At 41.2% G+C, this 15,158-nt stretch overlaps 2 protein-coding genes across 2 annotated transcripts; both read left to right on the top strand.

The window, feature by feature from the left end:
- Positions 1-708: 708 nt before the first annotated feature.
- LOC135612735 (IRK-interacting protein-like) lies at positions 709-2,704 on the top strand. Its single transcript, XM_065109352.1, has 2 exons — positions 709-1,092; positions 1,171-2,704. Exons 1-2 carry the CDS (start codon positions 1,009-1,011, stop codon positions 2,587-2,589), a joined length of 1,503 nt encoding a protein of 500 aa, XP_064965424.1. The 5' UTR covers positions 709-1,008; the 3' UTR covers positions 2,590-2,704.
- Positions 2,705-13,936: 11,232 nt separating this feature from the next.
- Positions 13,937-15,134, top strand: LOC103985808 (uncharacterized). The gene is made up of 2 exons (XM_009403648.3): positions 13,937-14,225; positions 14,325-15,134. The coding sequence occupies exons 1-2, from the start codon at positions 14,172-14,174 to the stop codon at positions 14,910-14,912; spliced, it is 642 nt and encodes a 213-aa protein (XP_009401923.2). The 5' UTR covers positions 13,937-14,171; the 3' UTR covers positions 14,913-15,134.
- Positions 15,135-15,158: the final 24 nt, after the last annotated feature.

Genomic DNA, 15,158 nt, shown 5'->3' with positions numbered 1-15,158 from the left:
GTACGCGTCTGACTTCCTTAAATAGGAGACTGTACAAAGCTGCCGATGCCTGTATAAAGCTTTTTGCTGACAGCTCACTTGTTTTTGTCTGCACCACTCTCCTCAGTGTCCTGATCCACACTGTCAGCTCATCCATGGCCGAGAGACCCCCGTTCCTCCTCTCGTTGATAAAACGGAAGACCTGCAGAGACACACAAGGAAGAGAGAAGGGAAGAAGAACAGTTCTCCTTGTAGAAGAGATCATTGTCGAAGAGCATGGATCCATAACACAGAGTGGTTTCTCATCAGATGTTCATAAATGTGGCTCACATGCTCATCCGTGACCGGGACCAGAGAATTGAATCTTACAGGTTTAGCTGAGAGAGAGAGAGAGAGAGAGAGAGAGAGCAGTCAGTGCCCTCCCACTATGTAATCTTGATCTAAGGTGTGAGAAGCAAGATCGTATCGTGCTACCCATTCCCAACATTCTTCCTTGGAGGAAGAAGAGTGGCTGCATTGAGAATGACCTTCACATGACTCAGTGCTACTTGAGTGTGCTTGACGAGGAGTAGTGAGAGAAGATACTGAGTTCCCGTGAACAGCATTTAATTCGTAGTGACAGGGGAAGGCCATCCTAAGCGACCGCCATTAATCAATGCTCACCCAACGCAACGACAGAATGGTCGCTCATTGAAGACTTCAAATGTATCCAGTTCATCTGTGTTCTAAGTCTCCTGCAGCAATCTGTAGTTCGTGATGGTCTTACATGCATGCTGAGTTCTCCAATGCCTTACTTTTTTGTCCTTGTAAGGAGAATATATGCAAAACTACACGTCATTTCTTCTCCACAACGTGCTGATGATGAATCTCCAGCAATGGCAGTTTCTGTAGCGGTAACAGTGAAAGAGGAGACACGAGGAAACGAAGTCTGCGGCTAATTTATTGTGGGAGGGGGAAGTCTTAGACGCAGCATTTAACTCGCTACTGTCCCGTAAAGAGAAGAGGAAGGAAGAGAATAGTTCGTCTTCGATGGCCTCTCCCTTCTCCTGTCCTTCGTCCTTTTCCCTCCCCTCTCCTCCTCCCCTTCCTCCTCGCTCTCCTGTCTTCGATCCGGTGAGTAATCGATCTCTTCTTCTCGTTTGTTTCAGTCTTTTAGAGGCTCTCACGCATGCATGAAACCTTTATTGGCAGATTCCCGAGCATGAGAAAGAAGAAGAAGAGGAGGAATCTCAGCAACTGGAAGTCGTGCCTAAAGAACAGCCATCGAGCGCATCCGTAAGCGGAAGTCCATACGTGCATAACCCCACGCCGCTCCACTCCTCCGTCACCGCTTCCTCAGCGGCGACAAGCGCACCGACGGCCACTCCGCGGCGACCCTCCCGGTGCAGAGGCCAGGAGGAGAGCGAGGCCGTGTCCGTCTCCTGCAACAAGTGCCGCCCCACCTCTCGTGACAAGCTCATAACAGTCGTCCCCCTCGATAACGCCGCTGGCCAGCATCGACACCCCATGGTGTCTTCTTCTCCCAGCCTCCGCGGCCTCCGATCTCTCTTCCTCTCCCTCACCGGCCGGAGCCCTGCCACCGCTTCAGCCACACCAGTTTCCGACGTTCACGAGGACCAATGGCGCCTCGCAGCGGCGGAGCTGTCGCGGAAACTCGTCCACGCTACCCGAAAACGCGATGAAGCCCTCGTTGAGGCCTCCCGCCTCAAGTACTCCCTCGCCGAGCTGGAGCGAAAGGTCGAACGCCTCGAGTCGCACTGCCGCGACCTCGGAGCCGCCCTCCAACCGGGCCCGGCTACCGGCTTACCCCCGTCCTCTGCCCCTTTCACCGCCGAGGCCTTCCACCTCGCCGTCGCCGAAGCCCACACGGCCGTGCGCCACCTCGCCCGCTCGCTGATCTCGCAGGTCCGTCTTGCGGGGCCAGGCTCACGGTCCTCCGACAGGGTCGCGACGCTGATCCAGCCGTACGATCCCCGGGCCGCGGTCCAGTGGCGGAGGAACCCAAGCGGGCTGCTGTTCTACATGGAGGCGCTGCTGAACCGGGTCCTGTACGCCGGATTCGAGGAGGACGACGGGGAGGAGTCCGACCTGATCGACCCGGCGGCACGGTGCGAGGCCAGCCGGACGGGCTACGAGGCCGTCCGAGGGCTAGGCTGGGACGAGGTTCTCAGCAAAGGCACGAGGCACTACAGCGTGGGGCTGAGTCGGTTCTGTGACCGAAAGATGAGCGAGGTGGTGGCGATGGTGGGACGCACGCGGCCGTGGCCTGAGGGGCTGCTGCAGGCCTTCTTCGGGTCGGCCAAGGGGGCGTGGGTGGTCCGGCTCATGGCCCGGTCAGTGCACCCGGCGATCCCGACGCTGAGGGCGAACAGAGGGGCGAGGTTCGATGGCCGGTTCATGGAGGACGTAGCGGCCGACAGGGTCAAGCGGCTGACTCCGGTGGGCGTGCGGATGATGGTGGCGCCGGGGTTCCACGTGTACACCGGCGGGGTGGTGAAGTGCAAGGTGCTCTGCGTGTACAACAGCGGCAACACGGAGTGCAGCATCGACAGTTGCAGCGGAAGGAACACTTCCGAGAGGCCGCAGCAGCAGAAGAGGCAGTCGATGTGAGTGGGAGAAGCAGTGGCCAACAGTCGTGCAGGGGATGTGAATACTAAGAATCTAATGATTCCAAGAAGCAATGCTGTGTAATGGTCCCAAGATTTCGGAAATGCTTCTGTTTTCAGCTTGCTTTGTTTTTTTTCTTTTTAATACTTGTTTTTAGTAAAAGGCTGTGTATATAAATTTGGATACTGGTTTTTTGTTTGAAGAAAATGCGCAATAATATTGATTGTGAAGTAAGAAGGTTTACTATTAAATATGAATTGAACTCCATTATTGATGAGGATAGTAATTATGATAAGACTTAATTAATGTCAGCCGACATCTCATGCCTCGATCGGCATAATTGCATCCGGTCAAACGAACTGGAACACCGGTCGAGGCGCATTAACGTCTACTCAGGCTCGGTTCTTCACGCTACGTTAACTCCCATGTCAGACGCTATCAACCTGCCTCCTACAGGCGGGCACATCAAACAACAGTAAGCTTACATATAAATATCCTCTCGTTCATCAGGAGAGGGGAGGACGGACATACACAAAACACCTCTTCTCCTGAAACTCCCTCCACATCCTCTTAACTTGTTCATCGGAGGGGTCGGGTCGAGCTTCCCGACCCGACCTTTGTGCAAGTGCGAAGCCGAGGGCCCTCGTCAGACGCGCGGACGAGGAGTCCTTGCCCGGAGGAAACGGCGACCCCGTCCCGATCGGACCATCGTACCAGACCGACCCCGCGAGCTCGAGGGACGCCCCGGAGAGATCCCTGTCGTCCGGACTCGAACCGAACCGCGTCGACCCCGAGGCCACGGCTCCAAGCTATTTCCCACAACAATTGTAGTATGTTTTTTATTTATATAAACATCATTAAATTTTATTTAATAAAATTTAATGTCATCGCTTGACTTCGAGATTTTCATAATATCCTTCCAATGTTTAAATTAGTTTTAGAAGTTTATTTTATTTATATTTTAAAATATATATTATTTTATTATTTATAACTCTTTTATTATCAATTTCATTCTTTTTTTTTTCATAATCCTATATTTTTTATCGACATCATCATCGTCCTATGCTCCTTATGACGTTCATGCTCTCGATCATCGCTTTATGCTCCTTGTCAATATTGTCCAACCTTGCTCGTTGTCCCCTCGATATCATTCTCAACGCTCTCAATCATCGCCTTATGCTTTTTGCCAATATCATCCAACCTTGATCGTTGTCTCCTCAATATCATCCTCGACGAGGAAGGAAGAAGTTGAAGATGAGGTAAAAGAAGAAAAAGATGATAAGAGCAGGAATTTCTTTTTATTCATTTGTAAATGGGTGGAAAGATTTGGTCGTATTGATAAGTGTAAGGGGAATCCTTTTATAATGAACTCTTTGGATTATACCTCTTGTGATCGACGGAAGCAGTTGTACATGTCTCTGAGCTTAACCATAATTGTGTTGTGTCGAATTTAGGATATAATAAAGTCCAATCGAGTCAACCTTATGTCAAGTTGTCATATGCTTTTGAAGTATCGACTATGTTATTCATAGAACACTGAGGTGTTGATCATATATCATATTATAATATCGATTATGTTTTTGTTCTTACATCATAAAATCATTCGATGATAAGCTTAGGTTTTAATTTATATATATTTTAAATTTCTAATTGGGTAATATTAATCATAATAAATAGTAACCACTTTGGTATTTGGAGGAAGTATTAAAGAGAAGAATATTTTGTTAGATAAATAAATTGGAGAGAGAATAAATTTACACGTTGACTAATGTTTAAGTTACTATACAATTTTTAATTACCTTTCTCTCTACTCTTCGCTTCTCTTTTCTTATAAAAAAATTTCTATATATATGTGAAAAATAAATGACTCTTTCTGTGGCTTAAATTGGATGCTGGTTGGGTTAGGCTCGGCTTAGGTTTGGGTTCGTCCTTTATCCAACTCAAATCTAATCCAAATCTAATCCTATTTGGAATCCAACCCAAGTTGTTAGATTGCATCCAAATCTACAACTTGTCTAACTCATCCTTTGATGTCGAAATACCTCATGAAAGGATTAAAGAAAGATGGCAGAGTCAATTAATACTATAAAAGAAAGAAAAATAATAATATTTTCATTCATCAATAATCATATAATTTCAATAAGATAATTATTGTATTTGGAAGAAGTGAAATGCTTACTATTAACAATTCCCAAAGCCGCAAAAAGATTTTACTAGAAAGTATAAATAAAAATTTAAATATTTTAATTTAAACATGCAAAAACAATTGAGATATTACAGCTTTGTTGTGCAACAAATCTAAGTTAGACCTACTAATCTTATTTGTTAGGTTATAGAGTTAAGTTTTGGTTTGAACCTTCTCTCGTTGCCCAAAACCACAATCAAATTGCTTCATTGATCCAAGACATCAACCTCTGCAGAAGAAGATGTGCCAATATATTTGTTCTTGTAAGGACATGAAGGGGACACACTGTTCCACTTGATTCAAAGCATAGTGCATGAAATCATCCACTGAAGACACAGTGTGTTCCCTCTTGGGGGCATGCAATGCAATCAGAATCATTCGTGCCCATGCTTTGCTACTACTCTCCTAGATTCAGTTCTTCCTTCACACATCCTTTAAACCGATAAACTGAGACATCAAATCTATCCTCAATCCAAATCTTCATCTTCTGCTGGTGGCATTGACTCATTAGATTCTTGAAGCCCATACCTTGTCCTTGAGAGACCAGCCAAGTCTCATAGAACACAGACCAGTGTCTGATCTCGAGTGCTCACATGAGCCCAACGAATATATTGGCTGCGACACGATCGAACGACAAGGCAACACAGCATCAACAGTATCCAATATAATAGTAGGCTTTGGTGGCATATAAGCTTGTACGTGGAATGATGATATAAGTACTAACCGATAAGTAGTTTAGTGTCAAAATATAAGAACGTTCGATAAAAGATTTTACGAAAACTATGTTAGGGATATGCTCGATAGAGATTTCTCCGATGCTTAAGTTGATAGTGTAATCGGAGGATTTAGAAGTATCCTCGAAGGACCTTTTTATAAGAAGCTTGAGTAATTGTTAGAGCAATGAGTTGTTCTACGAGATAGTTACGTCGATCGCAAGACATCCATTGGGTTTGCTAAGATGATTAGGTTTGACACTGACCGACATGTCAAACTGATGAGACGTGACATAAGCAATATTTGATCTTCGTATCTATCTCCATTTTCATTAGTCTCGTTTTTCTCTATTCTGATCAATAATAATTATCACGATTGATGTCACATCCTGAATTTTTTTTTTTTCATATATTTTCACACAGGCCAAATAAATAAACATCACTTTATTCATCATCTATAACCATTTATTACAATTCATTTATTCATCAAATTACAAATAGAAAAGTTAACTTCAAGAGTCATCCAAGTGGCTCTACCTAGCGGTAGAGGAATGTTCGCTCTCCACTGAAATCCGATTTAGTACTAGAGGGAGGCTGCTCTGAAAATCAAAAACAAAGAAAATTCAGCAACGCTGAGTAGGAACCCCAAAAGTCAAATCAAGATAAATACATGACCAAAATTCAATCAATCATCCCATTGGCGTATATCAAGTACCCGAAGGAGCACTCCCCCAACAGCGGATGGAGTGGTGTCCCACACCCGCCAAAGTGGGGACACGTTCCTCCCAACAGCGGATGGAGGAACCGTCCAGCCGCCACGTCTGACGGCCCGCTAATCCCCGAAGGGAATCGCCCTACCTGCTCTTGGCAGGAATATAATCTCACACTGGTCATATCCATTTCGGGATGAAATAACATATTTAAAACGTCTCTTTCAAAAATCATCAATATCAAATAATATAAATTAACCCTCAATTGACTTGAACTCTAGTTTAATCGATTCAATTGAACTCGATTTACTAGAGCCTAACTGAACTGATCTTTAATCCTTATTTAACTGGTTTGGAACCACCCTAGACTAGTATAATTTAGACTAGATTAAGTTCAATTTAGGTTAAACTAACTTGAATAAGTCAATCAATTCGGAATCACCCTGAATTGATCTAGACTAATCAAGTATAGTTTAATTCAATCAATATTTGGGCTCAAGTTCAACAATAATATTGGGCTAGATTGAGCCAGTCCATCTATTGGTCATGTGCATTATACATGATTGAGCATGCATTGCATAAAATTGATCCAGCCTTAGCCCATGGACTAGTCATAGCGTATACCCATTAACAACATATATGAAAACATAATAATGTATTAAAAGATAGACGAAGAGAAAAGTTTTAATACAAAGAAATAACATTCTCAATTTGACTAGAAATCATAAGACATTAAAAGAGGGACTAGGAGATAAGTTTTTAACACAAGGAAATAGCTTTCTAAATTCAAATAAAAATCATGTTTTCAACACATAAAATTTCAACATATTCTAGTCATATTTTAAATCATTCAGAATAATATATTTTAAAATTCAGATCAAAGAATATCAAAAAGGGATTTTAGATAACATATTCTAGTCTAACAAGATTTTAATCCAGATAAGATTAAAGATAAACTGTAATACAGAAAATATATCATATAAAACATATACCTTTTTAACATATTTAATTCTACAATAAAAACCTTAATCATGGGTCAGAGAATATTTTGAAAACTTTAACTGATTACTTTAATAAAAAAAATTTGACATTTAAAGAATTGATACACATTTTTCAAACTATAAAACTTTCAACATTTAAAGAATCAAAATAAAAGCTAAAACTTTTAAGAAAGGTAGGGAAAACCTACCTCTTATCAACAGGGTGTAACTCCTCGTTCTCTTGTCAACAGGGTGTAACTCCTCGTTCCTCCCGCTGCCAGGCTCGACTAGATGAGGAACGAAGGAGAGAGAGATCCCTCCCCTTTAAATAGGAGGTGAGCCTCTATTAAGGGAAATAAATTTTAATTTTCGTATTTATTTAATATAAATTATTTCCATTTAATATACTACCAAATATGATATCATCATATTTGGAATACTTACTAGTTATTTCCTTAATTCATATCAACAAACAAGGAAGTAGATTAGGATTTCCTTAAATTATAATAACAAGTAAGGAAAGAAAATCAATTCCTAACTTAAATATTTGATGTGATTACATTTCTCCCCTCTTATAGGAAATTTGGTCCCCAAATTTAGCTTACCTTAATAGAATAGATGAGGATACTGCTCTTGCATATCTTCTTCTCTTTCCCATGTTACCTCTTGGTCTGAATGGTGTTGCCAACAAATCTTTACCAAAGGTATAATTTTGTTCCTTAGAACATGTTCTTTTCTTTCCAAGATCTGGGTTGGTTGTTCTCTAAAAGTGGCATCATCTCGTAATTGTAGAGGTTGGTAAGATATGACATGTGATGGATCCCTGATATATCTTCGAAGCATAGACACATGAAATATATCATGGATACTAGCCAAAGTCGGGGGCAATGCCAATCTGTATGCTACAGGCCTAACCTTTTGTAAGATCTCAAATGGGCCAATAAATCTTGGGGCTAACTTTCCCCTTTGACCATACCTCATAACTCCCTTGGTTGGCGACACCTTTAAGAAGATGTGCTCACCAATTTCGAACTCTAGATCTCTTCGTCTTCGATCTGCATAACTTTTCTGACGACTTTGAGCTGTTAATAATCTTTGGTATATAATTCGAATATTATCAGCATCTTTTTGAATTAATTGAGGCCCCAAAAGCTTCCGTTCTCCCACCTCATCCCAATATACAAGTGATCTGTACTTTCTTCCATAAAGAGCTTCAAATGGAGCTATCTGTATGCTAGAGTGGTAACTATTATTATAAAAAAACTCAATTAGATGCAAGTACATATCCCAACTCCCACCAAAGTCCAAAGCACATACTCTTAAGAGGTCTTCAAGAGTTTGTATTGTCCTTTCAGATTGGCCATCAGTTTGGGGGTGAAAAGCTGTACTAAACTTTAACTGTGTGCCCAAAGATTTTTGTAGACTTCCCCAAAATTTAGAGGTGAATCTTGGATCTCTATCTGAGATAATGCTAACTGGCACCCCATGATATCGAATGATTTCCTTAATATATAAGCTTGCTAGTTTATCCAATGAATACTTCTTGTTAATAGGAAGGAAGTGAGCAGATTTAGTAAGTCTGTCTACTATTACCCAAATTCCGTCATATCCTTTCACAGTCTTGGGTAATCTTGTCACAAAATCCATAGTGACTTGCTCCCACTTTCATTCAGGAATCGAAATCCTTTGCAACTTTCCCGCAGGTACTCGATGTTCTATCTTCACCTGTTGACATATCAGACATTTAGAAACAAACTCTGTTATATCTCTCTTCATACCACGCCACCAATAGTTTTGGCGTAAATCTCGATACATCTTAGTAGTCCCGGGATGGATATTAAATTTTGATCTATGTGCCTCATCCAATAATTGCATCTTTACTGGATGGCTTTCGGGAACACAAAGTCGATTATGGAATGTAATAGAACCATCTTCGGCTTGGAGGAATTCAGGTCTAGATCCTTGAGCTATGTCCTTAACTATCATTTGAAGATATGTATCTTCCTTCTGACTTTCTTTAACCTTTTCCACCAAATATGATTGTGCCATCAGACACGCAAGAAAACCTTTATTTATCTCCGATAAAAGTTTAAGTTTTAAGTCTGCCAACTCCGTCATCATAGAATTCCTTTGAATATTCATATAGGCTACAAGACTATAGGTATTTCTGCTTAAGGCATCAGCAACTACATTAGCTTTCCCAGGATGGTAGTTGATATTAAAATCATAATCCTTTAGAAAGTCCAACCACCTTCTTTGTCTCATATTTAAATCTTTCTGTGTGAAAATATATTTGAGACTCTTATGATCCGTGAAGATTTCAAAAGTCTGTCCATAGAGATAATGCCTCCAAATTTTCAGTGCAGAAATGATAGTTGCTAACTCTAAGTCATGAGTAGGACAGTTCTTCTCATGAGGCTTTAATTACCTCGATGCATAAGCAACTACCCTCTCGTTTTGTATTAGAGCGTAACCAAACCCTTGTAGTGAGGCGTCGCTATACACTACAAAACCTTCTCCCCCCGAAGGAATCACCAATATAGGAGCACTGGTTAATTCCTTCTTCAATTCTTGAAAACTTTGTTGACATTTATCATCCCACATGAACTTTATATTCTTTTGTGTCAATCTGGTCAATGGTGCTACTATTTTTGAAAAGTCTTCTACGAATCTTCTATAGTATCCAACCAAACCTAAAAAGCTTCTAATCTCTGAAACATTAGAAGGTTGCTTCCATTTTATCACGGCTTCAATCTTATGAGGGTCAACAGATATACCAGCACTTGAAATTACATGACCGAGAAACATAATTTCATTGAGCCAGAAGTTGCTCTTGCTTAGTTTGGCATATAGTCTCTCTTGCCTTAGGACTTCCAAAACTATCTTAAGATGGTGTTCATGCTCTGCTATGCTTTTATAGTAGATCAAGATATCATCAATGAACACAATTACAAATTTATCAAGATAAGGGTGGAACACCCTATTCATAAGATCCATGAAGGCAGTCGGTGCATTTGTGAGTCCAAAAGGCATTACTAAGAATTCGTAATGACCATATCTTGTTCTAAAAGCAGTTTTTTTTTTTTTTGGTACGTCTCCTTCCCTTATCTTCAGTTGATGATACCCAAATCTTAAATCAATTTTCGAGTATACCTGAGTACCTTGAAGTTGATCAAATAGGTCATCTATTCGGGGAAGGGGATATTTATTCTTTATGGTCACTTGAGTTGTCTATAATCGATGTATAGTCGCATAGATCCATCTTTCTTCTTCACAAATAGGATAGGGGCACCCCAAGGTGATACACTGGATCGAATAAAACCCTTATCCAAATGCTCTTGGATCTGTTTCTTTAACTCCTCCAACTCAATTGGTGTCATTATATACGGAGGTTTAGAAATAGGTGCAGTGCCAGGTAAAATCAATTGTAAATTCAATCTATCTATTTTGTAGTAGTGCAAGTAGATTTTCGGGAAAAACATCTGGAAAATCCCGTACAATGGGGATGTCTTTTAATACTGGCTTCTTAGATTCTTCTCCAAAAATAAATGTCAAGTATCCCTGACATCCTTTGAGTAATAATTGGGTAGCACTCAAAGCTGAAATAATATAAGGGAACTTTTCCTGAATCCCAATGAACTTGAAAGATGGTTGATCTAAGGGTGAAAAAGTAATAGTCTTCCGGAAACAATCGACACTTGCATGGTATGTTGAAAGTCAGTCCATACCCAAGATAACATCGAAATCTTGAAATTCTAGTATAATAAGATCTACTAGCAAATCATGACCTTTAATAGTAATAACACAGTTTCTATATATCTGATCAACTGTCAAAGAGTTTCCAACTTATTATTTGTATGAACACCTCTCCGAGTGCGTACACTAGTAGCATTACGACCATGAGCACCCCGAGTGATAAAACCACTAATCTTTGGAATTGGCTCTATTACTCTTATAATAGGTTAAAGACAATCATTGGTTAAAGTCAATCAAGGGACCTAATACACCTACAGGCCCTAGACCATGCTCTGATACCATAAAAATTGTCACATCCTGAATTTTTTTTTTTTTCATATATTTTCACACAGACCAAATAAATAAACATCACTTTATTCATCATCTATAACCATTTATTACAATTCATTTATTCATCAAATTACAAATAGAAAAGTTAACTTCAAGAGTCATCCAAGTGGCTCTACCTAGCGGTAGAGGAATGTTCGCTCTCCACTGGAATCCGATTTAGTACTAGAGGGAGGCTGCTCTGAAAATCAAAAACAAAGAAAATTCAGCAACGCTGAGTAGGAACCCCAAAAGTCAAATCAAGATAAATACATGACCAAAATTCAATCAATCATCCCATTGGCGTATATCAAGTACCCGAAGGAGCACTCCCCCAACAGCGGATGGAGAGGCTTTATCCTACGGGATGAGTTTGTGTTCTCCCAACAGCGGATGGAGGCAAACTCATATCACACTCCCAACAGCGGATGGAGTGGTGTCCCACACCCGCCAAAGTGGGGACACGTTCCTCCCAACAGCGGATGGAGGAACCGTCCAGCCGCCACGTCTGACGGCCCGCTAATCCCCGAAGGGAATCGCCCTACCTGCTCTTGGCAGGAATATAATCTCACACTGGTCATATCCATTTCGGGATGAAATAACATATTTAAAACGTCTCTTTCAAAAATCATCAATATCAAATAATATAAATTAACCCTCAATTGACTTGAACTCTAGTTTAATCGATTCAATTGAACTCGATTTACTAGAGCCTAACTGAACTGATCTTTAATCCTTATTTAACTGGTTTGGAACCACCCTAGACTAGTATAATTTAGACTAGATTAAGTTCAATTTAGGTTAAACTAACTTGAATAAGTCAATCAATTCGGAATCACCCTGAATTGATCTAGACTAATCAAGTATAGTTTAATTCAATCAATATTTGGGCTCAAGTTCAACAATAATATTGGGCTAGATTGAGCCAGTCCATCTATTGGTCATGTGCATTATACATGATTGAGCATGCATTGCATAAAATTGATCCAGCCTTAGCCCATGGACTAGTCATAGCGTATACCCATTAACAACATATATGAAAACATAATAATGTATTAAAAGATAGACGAAGAGAAAAGTTTTAATACAAAGAAATAACATTCTCAATTTGACTAGAAATCATAAGACATTAAAAGAGGGACTAGGAGATAAGTTTTTAACACAAGGAAATAGCTTTCTAAATTCAAATAAAAATCATGTTTTCAACACATAAAATTTCAACATATTCTAGTCATATTTTAAATCATTCAGAATAATATATTTTAAAATTCAGATCAAAGAATATCAAAAAGGGATTTTAGATAACATATTCTAGTCTAACAAGATTTTAATCCAGATAAGATTAAAGATAAACTGTAATACAGAAAATATATCATATAAAACATATACCTTTTTAACATATTTAATTCTACAATAAAAACCTTAATCATGGGTCAGAGAATATTTTGAAAACTTTAACTGATTACTTTAATACAAAAAAATTTGACATTTAAAGAATTGATACACATTTTTCAAACTATAAAACTTTCAACATTTAAAGAATCAAAATAAAAGCTAAAACTTTTAAGAAAGGTAGGGAAAACCTACCTCTTGTCAACAGGGTGTAACTCCTCGTTCTCTTGTCAACAGGGTGTAACTCCTTGTTCCTCCCGTTGCCAAGCTCGACTAGGTGAGGAACGAAAGAGAGAGAGATCCCTCCCCTTTAAATAGGAGGTGAGCCTCTATTAAGGGAAATAAATTTTAATTTTCGTATTTATTTAATATAAATTATTTCCATTTAATATACTACCAAATATGATATCATCATATTTGGAATACTTACTAGTTATTTCCTTAATTCATATCAACAAACAAGGAAGTAGATTAGGATTTTCTTAAATTATAATAACAAGTAAGGAAAGAAAATCAATTCCTAACTTAAATATTTGATGTGATTACAATTGATGTGGATAAGTTTAACAGTATTCGAACACCGTAGTCGACAAGCGTTACGATTGCTCCTCTTTATCGGAGGAAGTGTGAAGCAATGGATAATCTATTCTCTTCTTAGTACGACTGCAATATTAGTCTGTAATAGTCGGTGCGTTTTGCCGCCCGATGCTTCCAAACCATGAGACAAAGCCTCGGAAATCTCAACATTTTAGTTTGGTCCGCGACAGGTTAGGTCGGATCAGATCGGATCAGGCAGACATCACAGGTCATGCATCAATATTTTGGGAGAGGAAGCCTTACTCCATGCATGTGTGCTCCGTGCAGATCAAACTATAGAGAATAGGAGATATAGAAGCAGCGCCTTCCATGAAACAACCTGCTGAGAACGGGCAACATCGAGGAAGATGACAGAGGAACTACAATAAGGTCTCATCCACGTGCTGCTCCGTGGAGTTCCCATCCCTCTTCCTGCAGACGTAAATTTCACATGCAGCTTGTTTAAGATGCACGAGGAAGATGTCGACAAGGATGATGTTGGCTGGCTTAAGAACACTACACCAAGATTTAGATGGATGAACACTTTTAAGTCAATGTGTTAACGATCTATTACAGAAGGTTCTCTTGCCGACTTCCTTGTTTCTAGTTCTGTGTCACATGCATTGTTGTGTTTATGGAGATCCATCTGACTCTATAAAGACATCTGTTAACATAGATCTCCTTTGTCTCTTCTATAAATATACATATATAGAGAGAGAGAGTGTGTGTGTGTGAGAGAGAGAGTCATGTCAACGTGATTCAACAGGTGAAGTGAAGTGGATCTGATGCATACCAGCAGGCAAAGGAAGTAGTGATGGAGCATGCCAACTAGGCCGTACAGAAAGATGCATATTATATGGTGGTCTGTAGCCTATATATATATCCACGTTTGTGAGCTTGTGGATACCCAGAAAACCTAATCGACATCACTAAACAAAGAAGAAGAAGAGAATTAAGCTACAGAGGCATGGCTTGGTCTGCTGAGAATGCCACCAAAGCTTTCCTCCGGACACTGAAACTGGTAAGCAAAGCCACCACCACTTGAGCTTTTCCCGTCCGATGCAAGCTGTAGGAGTTTGAATGGCTGACTGCATGAGCTTCCTGCGTTGGTTTTTTGCAGGGAAACAAAGCCAAGGAGCCCGACCTCACCGAGTTCGTGTCGGCATTGGCCGCCGGGAGCGGCGCACGCCTCATGGTGGAGGTGTGCGCCGACTCCGCTGGGCCGACCACCCTGGCGCTGATCGCCGCCGCGGATCAGACCGGCGGCCGGATCGCCTGCATCGTTCGCGGGCCCGACGAGCTGCACTCCTCGCTGGAAGCACTCGGGCCCGACGCGGGCCGCGTGGACCTCGTCGTCGGCGACGCACAACACCTGCTGCTGGGGGAGTACAGAGGCGCTGACTTCGTCCTCGTCGACTGCGCGTCGGAGGAGCACGAGCGGGTGTTCCGGGCGGCGCAGCTCGGCGCCATGGAGGCCTGCGGCGGAGTCGTGGTCGGCCACAACGCCTTCTGCGAGAGCTCGAGTCCGAGCGGCGACGCCCTGGGGGGGCTGAGGGTAGATCTGCTGCCCATCGGTGGCGGGCTGAGGGTGAGCCGGGTTCCGCCTGCCGGCAAGAGGAGCCAGTGGGTGGTTCGCGTCGACGAGTGCACCGGCGAGGAGCACGTCTTCAGGATCACATCTCCTCGCAAGAAATGGATCGAAGCTTAATGAGGGAAGGAAGGGATTGAAGCCTCCCTCCCATTTGCATCTTAATAGGCTTCTACTGCAATACATGTAGTGAGTGCGATCGATTGCAAGGCGAAAGACTTCTCATTAATAATGCCTCAAAAGAAGTCATCCTCCAATATATATATATATATGTACATAATTTTCAGTACTAATCTATGTATAATGTACCAAAGTGTAAATTTGGAGACTCACTTATATGTGATATTGTGCCTAATCCTCTTATAA

Source organism: Musa acuminata, chromosome BXJ2-5 (genome assembly GCF_036884655.1).
Source record: "Musa acuminata AAA Group cultivar baxijiao chromosome BXJ2-5, Cavendish_Baxijiao_AAA, whole genome shotgun sequence".
Taxonomy (NCBI): Eukaryota; Viridiplantae; Streptophyta; class Magnoliopsida; order Zingiberales; family Musaceae; genus Musa; species Musa acuminata.
Note: the sequence above shows the minus strand (reverse complement) of the source record. Positions and strands in the feature narration are given on the sequence as shown.

Coding starts and splice junctions, on each gene's coding strand:
- LOC135612735 (XM_065109352.1), top strand. CDS start 1,009: ATGGCCTCTCCCTTCTCCTGTCCTTCGTCCTTTTCCCTCCCCTCTCCT. Junction 1,093..1,170: donor GCTCTCCTGTCTTCGATCCG/GTGAGTAATCGA, acceptor CTTTATTGGCAG/ATTCCCGAGCATGAGAAAGA.
- LOC103985808 (XM_009403648.3), top strand. CDS start 14,172: ATGGCTTGGTCTGCTGAGAATGCCACCAAAGCTTTCCTCCGGACACTG. Junction 14,226..14,324: donor TCCTCCGGACACTGAAACTG/GTAAGCAAAGCC, acceptor GGTTTTTTGCAG/GGAAACAAAGCCAAGGAGCC.